General features: G+C 37.3%; 1 protein-coding gene across 1 annotated transcript in view; it reads right to left on the bottom strand.

Annotated features, from left to right (window-relative positions):
- Positions 1-296: 296 nt before the first annotated feature.
- The window catches only part of ADK (adenosine kinase), a 648653-nt gene continuing 636589 nt past the window's right edge, over positions 297-12360 (bottom strand). The window contains exon 11 of the mRNA XM_090278245.1: positions 297-1464. Coding sequence (XP_090134371.1) covers positions 1340-1464 — 125 coding nt within the window. The 3' untranslated portion in view covers positions 297-1339. The remainder of the gene's footprint in view (positions 1465-12360) is intronic.

Below are 12360 nucleotides of genomic sequence, written 5' to 3'. Positions count from 1 at the left end.
AGGTAATGGGGTGAATTGGGATGTATAGGGTTTCTTTTATGGGGTGATGAAATGTTCTTGATTCAGATAATGGTGATGGCTGCACAATATTGTGAACATACTAAAACCACGATTTGAATACTTTAAAATGGAAAATTTTATGATATATAAATTCTATTTCAATAATACTCAAAAAAAGTCAAGTAAGCATAGGACATCTTAAAGTTTACCTAAACATAAAACAAAACAAAAACAAACCCTTTTCTATGGTTTAATTTTATAAATATTATCTTTTTCTTCTTCAAAAACAATAATCATTATGATAAAAATAGCAGGTATTTATTAAGCACTTATTAGGCATTGTACCAAGCATTTTATACTTGGTTTTTCTCTCTCAAATCATCTCAATGACCTTGAGCATAGGGGTTATTAACTCATTTTACAGAAAGGAAATTGAAGCTCAAAGAAGCTTTGAGTAATTTGACCAAGATCATATAAAGATAATTGAGTCTGACTCCAGAGGTTCTATTATAGCATTTTGTTTTCCTTAAAACAGTGACTTATTGGTCTTCAATACTGGTATTTTTCAATGTATTATGTTGTTCTTCTTTATCTCCAGTACCAAGTTTGGTATCATTTCAGGGCCCAGTATTAAACAATGATCTTTCTTCCTTAGCTTGTTGAGCACAAGGCAAAGACAGAAAAAACATTCCCATTAGACAAGTTTTTATTTGTATCAAATTACAGAGTACCATAAGTAAATATAAGATTATGATTTGAATATTATAACATAATTTTGCAACTTATTTATTAAAGTTTATTATACATTTCATTATGTACTGAAGAAATTATTTGGCATAACTTGGCAAGATAAATATTTCTGTACCTTATTTGGCTATTTATTATGTATATACGTGGTACATATATATATGTACACATACACATATGCACACATCCCGAATTTCAATGTACTTGTATAAAATGCTAAGGATTACTGTGTTAGGATTAATTCCTTTAAAAATATCTATTATATTAAATCGCATCTGTGGTCAAAGCAGAAATGTAAAAAAACCTGATCAATATGCTAAATACACATGAATTTACAAAGTAATTGAAAATGAAATAAAATTCCTGTTTAATTGACATTTAAGTGGCACTATCATACTATGGAAATAAACATCAATTTTTAGTTTGCTGAGAGAATACAGAGTCTACTGAGCATTACCATAACTGCTAAATTAAGAATGAACATTATATAGGAAAGGATGGCAGATAATTTTCTTCTTTATTAATATGGGAATTCTCAGCAAGGAATCAGGGCAGTGTCTGTACTCTTGGGCCTGGGTTTCCTGCTCTTCCATCAGTGGAAGTCTGGCTTCTCAGGAAAGGTGCAGCCACTCCGCTTAATTATGACATTTGCTGCATAGTGGCCAGCACGGATGCATTCAGTCAGCGGCTTGTCAGAGACCAGCTGAGACAGAAAACCTGAAACACAAAGGGAAGAACATGAGCACTAAGTAGTAGCTGAGAAAAGTCACTGCATTGTACCAAAAAATGGTCTATACACCTATCCCATCCTTCAGTCTGTTACAGAGGTCTTCCCTCAAACACTGAGAGCTTCCCCTAATATTTATTTTAGTGAGCTTAAGTTGGGACATGACAACTAACTTTATAAGGCTAAACCATCATTCTTTCCTTTAGCTTTGAGACTAAAAGATTGTAAGAAATACTAGCCAAATAATATTTTCTTGGGTTACACCTGAGAAATTATCAGTCATTTGTCTTTTTCCCTATCTCTCTGGATTCCCTGTGTACTGTTGTTATTCCAAGTATATTGTTTTGGACAAAATTCTATCATCTGGATGTCTCTCCAAGTATAAATTTGGGATCCGAGAAGTTATGAAGGACTGCCCTGACTGGCGTGGCTCAGTGGGTTGGGTATAGTCTTACGAATGGAAAGGCTGCAGGTTCGATTCTGGTCAGGGCATGTGCCAGGGTTGCAGCAACCTATCAGTTTCTCTTGCACAACAATGTTTCTCATCCTCTGTCTCCCCCTCACTTCCCCTCTTGCTAAAAATAAAATAAATAAATTACTTAAAAAAATATAACAGAAGTTATGAAGGACCTTACATCTTCCTTTCACTCCCAGAGATGAGTGAAGTGATTTCTATAGTTAAGCACCATGGACCAAGTAGATATTAAAATATACATAATAAGGCAGAAAACAGTATTGAGGACTTCTGCTTCTGACCAAGATGGTGGGAAAAAAAAGAACAGAACCAGATTTACTTTTCTCCAGAAACAACTAAAATAAAGACAAAGTATATAAAACAAATTTTTTCTAATACTGTATATCAGCCAACAATGATGCATGAAAGAAGGACAAATGAGAAAAACCATAAAATTGCTCTAGCTTACTACCAAGAGTTACCAGGCCATAACCAAAAAGGGCCAACCCACGCAGAGCTCGACAGTCTCACTGAGTTGAGAGGATGTAAGTGGGAGTCCAAATAGGACAAAATTAAATATCTAGGCAGACTGGTCAGGAAAAAAAGACATGACATAAATTACCAATGTTGAGAATAAGAGAGGTGATATTACTACAGAATCTACACCCTAAAAAGATAATAAGGAAACATTATTAACAACTTTATACCACTAGGTTTGATAAGTTAGATGAAATGGAAAATTCCTGGGAAGATGCAAACTATCAAAGCTCACTCAGGAAGGAAGATAACTGGAATAGGCCTGTATCTATCAAATATATTGATTTTGTAGTTAAAAAGTTTCCTATAAAGAAATTTTTAGGTCCAGATGGCATCATAAATATTTAAGGAAAAAATAATATCAATGCTATACAAATACTTCAGAAAACAGAAAAGGAGGGAATACTTTCCAACTCATTCTTTGAAGCTAGACTTATTCGGGTAACATAATCAGAAAAGATGCAAATATTATGAAGAAACTTTTAGCACATCAAAACCAATAGTATATTTTAAAAGATCATAAATTATGATTAGGTGGAATTTATCCTAGGAATAACATTCAAAATAACATCCATCAGAGAGATCCAAGATGGCGGAGGAGTAAGTGGAAGCTACACTAACCTCCTCCCAGGACCATTCTGGAATTACAACTTAATTGTGGAGAAATCATTTGGAATAACCAACTGAACACTAGCTGGAGAGAAGCCTTATAACCATGGACAGACAGAAAAGGCCACTTCATCACAATGTGGCTGGTAGGAAGTACGGAGACACAAAAGGACTGGGTGGGCTGTGACTGAGAAACAGCTCAGCAGCTGGGGGTTCCCACTGAGAAGGGTGGGGTCTAAACCCCCAGCTGGGCTTCCCAGACTACAGCAACAGAACAGAAAGTAATATAGCATCCAGCTTTAAGAAGTGAAAAGCCACAGGGTATTTCTGCTGGCCCAAAAGAAACAGCTGGAGACAAAGCTCTTAAAGAGATCATGCATGAAAATGTATTGGCACACACTTACCCTGGTCTCCAGCAGAAGGAGGACAGAGAGGACTAGAGACACTTAAGGAGAATTTGGGGTGGAGGCTTTGAGGAGAGAACTGAGGGAGCAGCTGACCAGGTCCCAAGGCTGACTCATTCCCCATACTGCAGGCAGACCGCTCCCCTCCAAGTGGTGTCAGCCTGAGGGGAAGCAATAGCCCCACCCACAGGAATTAATCTGCCCCACTCTCAATGCTTAAGCCTGAAGGCTGATCATAGATTGAATAGATTAACAACGAAAGAAGACAGAGAAAGGCAGTAGACTTCTGGTAGTCCCCAACAGGCTGCCTAGATGCAGACTGGGACATGATCTGACGCCACCAGGGGCAGATCCAGGAAGTGCAGATCAATCTAAGAAGAGTCACAAAAAAATGGGGAGACAGAGAAACAACCCCCCATCGAAAGGAAAGGAGAAATCCTCAGAAACAGTGCTAAATGAAATAGAGGAAAGCAAACTATCAGACCTGGAATTCAAAATAATGATTATAGGGAAGCTCAATGAGCTCAGTGAGCTCAAAGAGAACTATAAAGAACTCCAGGGAAACTACAAGGAGCTTACTGAGAATTACACCAGCATTAAAGAGGACATAGAAGCTATTAATAAGAGCCAGGAGGAAATTAAGAATACAATTTCTGAATTGAAGAACACAGTAGAAGGAATCAAAGCAGGCTAGAGGAAGCAGAAGATCAGATTAGTGAGCTGGAGGACAATGTAGAAAAAAATTCCCAGACAGTGCAAAATGAAAAAAGAATGAAAAAGAATGAAGAGGTTTTAAGACAGCTGCAGGACAACATGGAACATAATAATATACATATCATGTTGAAAAAGTAACAACAGAAAAAGTAATGAAGAAAACTTCCCTAACTTGATGAGAGAAAAAATCATGCAAATCCAGGAAGCACAGAGGGTCCCAATGAAGCTGGACCCAAACAGGCCCCCTCCAAGACACATCATAATTAAAATGGCAAAACTCAAAGACAAAGAGAGAATCCTAAAAGCAGCAAGAGAGAAACAACTAATAACATACAAGGGAGCTCTGATAAGGTTATCAGTTGATTCCTCAAGGGAAACACTACAAGCCAGAAGGAAATGGTGAAAAATATTCCAGACAATGAAAAGCAAAGGCCTACAACCAAGAATACTCTACCCAGCAAGACTCTCATTCAAAATGGAAGGTGAAATAAGGAGTTTCCCAGACAAAAGAAGGCTAAAAGAAGACATCTCCACCAAATCAGCATTGCAAGAGATGCTAAAGAGTCTGCTTTAAGAAGATGAAGAAACAGAGAGAGACAGAGAGAAACACAAGTACAAAGGGGAGAATGACAATGAATAAGTACCTATCAATAAAAACCTTAAATGTAAATGGAATAATTGCACCAATAAAAAGGCATAGAATAGCTGAATGGATTAGAAAGCATGACCCACATATATGCTGTCTACAAGAGACCTACCTCAGAACAAAAGATTTACACAGACTGAAGGTGAAAGGATGGAAAAAAATATTTCAAGCAAATGGACATGAAAAAAAAGCTGGGGCAGCAATCCTTATATCAGACAAAACAGATTTCAGAGCAAAGGCCATAAAAAGAGACAAAGAAGGACATTTCATAATACGTAAGGGAACAATACATCAAGATGATATAACCCTTGTAAACATAAAGGCACCCAGCATGATTCCAAGAAGCACCAACAAACAATAGGAGTCAAAAAAATGGGGAGACAGAGAAACAACCTCCCATCAAAAGGAAAGGTAGAATCCCCAGAAAGAGTGCTAAATGAAATAGAGGGGAGCGAACTATCAGATATGGAATTCAAAACATGGATTATGGAGAAGCTGAATGAGCTCAGCGGAAACTTCAAAGAACTCCAGAAAAACTACAAGGAACTCACAGAAAATTACGTGAGCATGAAAAAGGACATAGAAGCTATCAATAAGAGCCAGGAGGAAATGAAAAATACGATCTCTGAATTGAAGAACACAGTAGAAGGAATTAAAAGCAGGCTAGAGGAAGCAGAAGATCGGATCAGCGAGCTGGAGGACAACCTACACAAAAACTCCCAGACAATGCAACAAAATGAAAAAAGACTGAACAAGACTGAAGAGGTTCTAAGACAGCTGCAGGACAACATGAAACGTAATAATATCCGTATCATAGGAATTCCAGAAGGAGAAGAAGAAGAGCAAGGGATAGAAAACCTCTTTGAAAAACTAATGACAGAAAACTTTCCTAACATGACGAGAGAAAGAGTCACGCAAGTCCAGGAAGCACAGAGGGTCCCAATGAAGATGAACCCCAACAGGCCCACTTCAAGACACATCATAATTAAAATGCCAACATTCAAAGACAAAGAGAGAATCCTAAAAGCAGCAAGAGAGAAACAACTAATAACATACAAGGGAGCTCCAATAAGGCTATCATCAGATTTCTCAGCAGAAACACTACAAGCCAGAAGGGAATGGCAAAAAATATTCCAAGCAATGAAAAACAAAGGCCTACAACCAAGAATACTCTACCCAGCAAGGCTTTCATTCAAAATGGAAGGTGAAATAAGGAGTTTCCAAGACAAAAGAAGGCTAAAAGAATACATCTCCACCAAACCAGCATTGCAAGAGATGCTAAAGGGTCTGCTTTAAGAAGATGAAGAAACAGAGAGACAGAGAGGAACACGAGTACAAAGGGGGAAAATGACAATGAATAAGTACTGAAAGAAAGAAGGAACTTCTACCATTTGCAACAACATGATTGGAACTAGAGAGAATTATGCTTAGCGAAATAAGCCAGGCAACAAAAGAAAATTACCTTATGCTGTCACCTGTTACAGGAAACTAATGAACAACACAAACAAATGAGCAAAATTGAACCAGAGGTATGTAAACAAGGAATAAACTAACAGTAACAAAGGGGGAGATGGGAGGGAGAGAAGGGGTAAGAAGGGGAAGGGTCTAGTCAAAGAACATGTATGAATGACCCATGGACATGGACAACTGGGTGGGGACTGACTGTGGGAGGGGGGCAGGGTGCAGGGAAGCAAGAGGGGGAAAAAAAGTGAGACAACTGTAGTGGAAAAACAAACAAACAGAAAATTTTTTAGTGGGGGGGGAATAAAAATATAAAGAATAGAAATGCAAGTTCAGTGAATATTAGAAGGACAAGGATTTTCCTTCCGATAAGACAGTCCTACAGATTTAGAGACTTGTATGTGGGTTATGTTACAAAAATTAACATGTGTTTTCTGTTTTCAAAGGGCATAAGCCTACAATCTCATTACCTGAGTGATTATCTGTATGCATAGGCCTCACTTAATCCTGTCTGCATTGCTGCCTCCTGAGACTCAATGGTTTGGCTGAACTAAGTGGCTGGGTTGGTGAAGAACGGGGTGGTCTGTGGGCTTCACTTTAAAACTGGTTTCTCTTTTCTATCCTAATGGCTTGGACAGAAAAAGCCCAGAGGCCTGAGATGGGGGAAACCTAAAATATTTCCCTCAGTCCAAAATAAGTATAATGGGCAAAAGGGTTTTGGACAGGTGAGATGTACCTGGCACACCTTCCTCCAAAGAAGCCCTTCTTTTCCCTAATGTGGGACATTGAAAAATTAATACCTGTCTTTTGTCATCTAGTGGTTACGGATTAAATGATGTCCTTTAACCCTGTTGCCCCCAGAATACAACAAGGATGCCAGCCTGTCAAACCAAGCATGCCGTTGTCCAGAGACAGCCAACCAACCTGGAGTCTGCACGATCCTTCCCCTTGTGGGAAGGCCACCCTCCCCTCCACATCCCCACTCTTATTAGGGATTTCTTGACCCACGGGTAGGTAGGACGACGACCATGTCCAGCTTGAAGCAGCTAGAGGAGCTCGAGACCTTCATCCATTGTCCTTTATAAGATTGTAAAGGGTCTTAAGTCTGAGAGGGAGGAATTGTTATTTTTTATTGTTAAAATATTTAACTAATTAATTAATTAATTTTAAAAAAGAAGAAGAAGAATATATGAAAGGGTGAGGCGGGAGAGCTTGTATGTACGACCCATGGGCATGGACTTGGAGAGGGGATTGTTGGGGAAGGGGGGTGCTGGGCGGAGGGGAGCAAAGGGGAAAAAAAATTGGAACTATTGTAACAATATAATCAATAAAATATACTTAAAAAAAAAAAAAAAAAAAAAAAAGGCACCCAGCATAGGAGCACCCAAATATATAAGGAAAATCTTGAAGGACTCCAAGAAGGATATTGACAGCAACACACTCATAGTAGGGGACTTTAACACCCCATTTTCAACAATGGACAGATCTTTGAAGCAAAGAAACACCAAGGATATTGAGGCACTGAACAACACTCTAGATGAACTTAGTTGATATATATAGAACTTTTCACCCCAAAGAAGCAAAACATACATTCTTTTTAAGTGCATATGGAACATTTTCAAAGATAGACCACATGGTAAGACACAAAACAAGTCTCAACAAATTCAAGAAAACTGAAATTATATCAAGCATCTTCTCAGATCACAATCTAAGTGGATCAAAAAACTGTGGTACATTTACACCATGAAAAACTATGCAGCAGAAAGAAAGAACTCTTACTATTTGTAACAACATAGATGGAGCTAGAGAGAATTATGCTTAGTGAAATAAGCCAGGTAATGAAAGACAAATACCATATGATATCACTTAATACAGGAAACTAATGAACAACACAAACAAATAAGCAAAACTGAACCAGACGCATGTAAACAAGGAGCAGACTAACAGTGACAAGGGGAGAGGAGGGAGGGAGAGAAGAGGGGTAAGAAGGGGAAGGGTCTAGTCACGGAAATAGTATAAATGACCCATGGACATGGGCAATTGGGTGGGGATTGACTGTAGGAGAAGGGGTGGGCAGAGTTGGGGGAAGCAATGAAGGAAAAAGTGGGACAACTGTAATAGAAAAAAAAAAAAAAAAGAATGGAGCTACAGGAAAAACAAACAAAGAAAAATAGGTCTGGCCGAATAGCTCAGTTGGTTAGAGTATTGAACTTATTGGTCAAGGTTGTGAGTTTGTTCCCCGGTCATGGCAGATACAAGAATCAACCAGTGAATGCATAAATAAGTGGAAAAACAAATTGATCTCCCTCTCTTTCTCCCCCTTCCTTTCTCTCTAAAAGTCAAAAAATAAAATTTAAAAAATCAATGTTATTTACCATATTAAGAAACTCATAAGATCACATTAATCATGCAGAAAAAGCATTTGACAATCCAACATCCATTGCTAATAAAAACTTTCATCCAACTAGGAATAAAAGGAAACTTCCTGAACCTGATAAATGGCACTTATGAAAAACTTAGTTAATATTCTTTTTTTAAAAAATAATTTATTTGTTTGTTTATTTATTTTATTTTTTAGAGAGAGGGGAAAGGGAAAGAGAGGGAAACATCACTGTGTGGTTGCCTCTCACTTGTGCCCCCAACTGGGGACCTGATGTGCAACCTGGTAATGTGCCCTGACTGGGAATCGAACCAGCGACACTTGGCTCGCAGGCCGACGTTCAATCCACTGAGCCACAGCAGCCAGGGCCAGTTAATATCATTCTTAATGTTTGATGAAACAATGTTTTTCCCTTAGGATTAAGAACAAGGCAAGAATGTTTGCTCTTAAAAAAATGTACTTGAGATTCTATCCAGTGTAACAGGCATACAAAAAAAATTAATAGCCCTGGCTGGTGTGGCTCAGTGGACTGAGTGCTGGCCTGTGAACCAAAGGGTTGCCAGTTCGATTCCCAGTGAGGGCACATGCCTAGGTTGCGGGTCAGGCCCCTAGTTGGGGGCGCATGAGAGGCAACCAGATATTGATATTTCTCTTACTCTCTTTCTCCCTCCTTTCTCCTCCCTCTAAAAATAAATAAAACAAAATTTTTTTTTAATCTTAAAAAGAAAAAAAAGAAATCAAGATTGAAATAGGAGTAAAACTGTCTTTAAGTGCAGATGGCAAGATTGTCTACGTCTTTGGTTCTCAATAGTAGGCAATTTTGACCTCCCCGTCCCCAGTACAATTTTCTTTGTCATAACTGGGGCACAGGGTGCTACTGGCACCTGCAGTCCAGGAATGCTGATAAATATACTGTAATGACAATAATGCCAATATTGGAGAAATCCTGGTCTATGTAGAAAATCTTATGGAAAAAAAGTTCTAGGAAAAAAGTTACTAAGTGAGTTTGGTAAAGTTACAGAATACAAGATCATTATATAAAAACCAACTAAATTTCCATACTAGTAATGTGTATATATACAGCAATAGTATATACTAGCAACGAGCAATTAGGAAATGATATTAAAAACACTATCATACCATCAAATATGTGAAAAAACTAGGGATAAATCTAACAAAAGTTGTGTAAGACCTGCACACTGAAAATGATAAAACATAGTGAGAGAAATAAAAGAATGCTAAATAAATAGACATATAAAGTATTCATAGATAAGAGAACTCAATATTGTTATCAGGCCCTGGCTGGGTGGCTCAGTTGGTTGGAGCATTGTCCTATACACCAAAAGGTTGCACGTTTGATCCCTGGTTGGGGTGTGTTTGGGAGGCAACTAATCGATGTTTCTCTCTGTTTCTTTCTCTCTCTCTCAACGGAATAAACATATTCTCTTGTGAGGATTAAAAAAATGTTATCAGTTTGGCAGGAATTTTTCTATTGATTCAAAATATCAATAAAAATTTGAGCAAGATTTTCTTACAGATATGGACAAACTCATTCCAAAATTTATGTGGAAATGCAAAAGATTTAGATAGGTCAAAACACAGATTTAAAAAAGAAGTGTACTTGATTTAAGACTTATAGAACTAAAGTAATCGAGACACTATGGTATTGATACAAAGATAGACACATATCAGTTGTTCAATACAACTGAAAAAAGACTCCAGAAATAAATCTACTCTGTATGGTCAATTGGTTTTTGGCAAAGGTAACAAAGCAATACAATGGATAATCTTTTAAACAAATGGTCTTAGAACAGCCATATGTAAAGAAAACAAAAACTTCAACCCTTACCTCACATCATCTAGAAAAATTAACTTGAGATGGATCATAGATCTAAGTGTAAGAGCTAAAACCATAAAACTCTGAGGAAAAATAGAAAAAAACTTTGTGCTTTGAATTTACCAAAGATATGAATACATAAAAAAATACAAACTTTTATAAAAGAAATCAATAATTTGGACTTTGCCAAATTAAATTACTTTATACCTCAAAAACAAGAAATAACCCAACAAAAAATGGGCCAAAGTGTTGAAGAAACACTAACAAAAAAGGTAAACAGATGCCACATAATCACATAAAAAAGGTTCAACATCAAACTCATTAGGGGATTGAAAATTAAAACCACAATTAGATACCATTGCCCACCCACTAGAGTAGGTAAAAAATACTGACCATTCCAAGTGTTGGCAAGGGTGTGGATCAACTGGAACACTAATATACTAATTACCAGAATATAAAATGATAAGACCACTTTGAAAAATCATTTGTCAGTGTCTTAAAAAGTTAAACATGCACATATCATATGACTGAGTTATTCTATTTCTAGGTAAATGAAATCATATATCCACACAAATAATTGCAGATGAATGTTCACACACCTTTATTTGTAATAGCCCCAAACTGGAAACAATCTAAATGGGGATGAGAAGAGGCAGGAAGAACATGGGCATAATGGCTATGTCCATAGTGATGGTTTCAGGTGCAGACATTTGTCAACATTTGTAAAATTGTACACTTTAAATATGTGCAGATTTTTTGCATGTCAATTATACTGCAATAATACTATAGAAAAAGAAAAAAAGTGTTGTACAAATAACATACATCTTATTAGGCAGAATCTGTGACTACTTCCCCTCTAGAGGAAACCTGAGCTGCTGTAGCAGTACTCAAATACTCAGAAGAACAGATGATAATGAGAAACTGCTCTGCTGCCAGACTTCTAGGCTTTCCCCCTAAACTGTAGGCAGCCTTGGGGGGTGGGGGTGGGTGAAGGTTAATTGAGAAGCTGTGGTATAATGACCTGTAGAGAGCATTATAAGAGATTTATGTCCCTTCTCTTCTACCATTCTGACCACACAGGCTTTTCCCCCCATCAGATTTGGGAAATGCTCTGTATCAGATAAAATAAGTAAGTATTCCCAAACAAAGAATAAAATTAATCTGGGAAATGGAGTGATGTATTTTGAAGACGTTTGCTTAGAATGTGAAATCACTTTCTCAAGAGGTTTAGTAAGAGCATTTTATCATTGAGTTTTCAGGTAACAGTCAAAGGTTAATATTAACTTCCAGCCAAACTGTGAGACTAAATGCACAGCCCACCACGGTGAATGGAGCAGATGCCAAATTCAGAGTCAGATCAGCTTACAATGGAAACACGTCTATTAGAATCCTTATAAGCAACATCTGTTTTCCTCATTCCTCCTGGTATGATCTTTGTGAGAAAAGGAAAAGCTCATGTTTATGAAATATTTTTGTGAAGTATAAGCACCAGCATCCTCTTTCTAAGAGAACAGCGAGCTGATGACTGAAGGAAAGAACTCTGAAGAAACATCTGCTTTGACGAGTGGAAAACCTGGATGCAGAAAAAAGCTAAGACTTTTGTCCCAGGTGAATATCAGTTTTTTGATAATCTATTTTTAAAAAACAACTGAGATGAACTACAGATGTTATATAATAAATTATAAGTGGAACCTGTAGTTGATGTGAGTCTTAAAAGTTGTGTAAAATGGTTTAAATAAACAAAGGGAGCTTATAGTTAAACAATCACAGAGAACCTTTTATAATATAACTAAACAACCCCAATATGATTTTTTTTATTGTATAAAATACACACAACCTAAAAT

This window comes from Furipterus horrens, unplaced genomic scaffold, assembly GCF_987537825.1.
Source record: "Furipterus horrens unplaced genomic scaffold, mFurHor1.1.pri manual_scaffold_5, whole genome shotgun sequence".
NCBI lineage: Eukaryota > Metazoa > Chordata > Mammalia > Chiroptera > Furipteridae > Furipterus > Furipterus horrens.
Note: the sequence above shows the minus strand (reverse complement) of the source record. Positions and strands in the feature narration are given on the sequence as shown.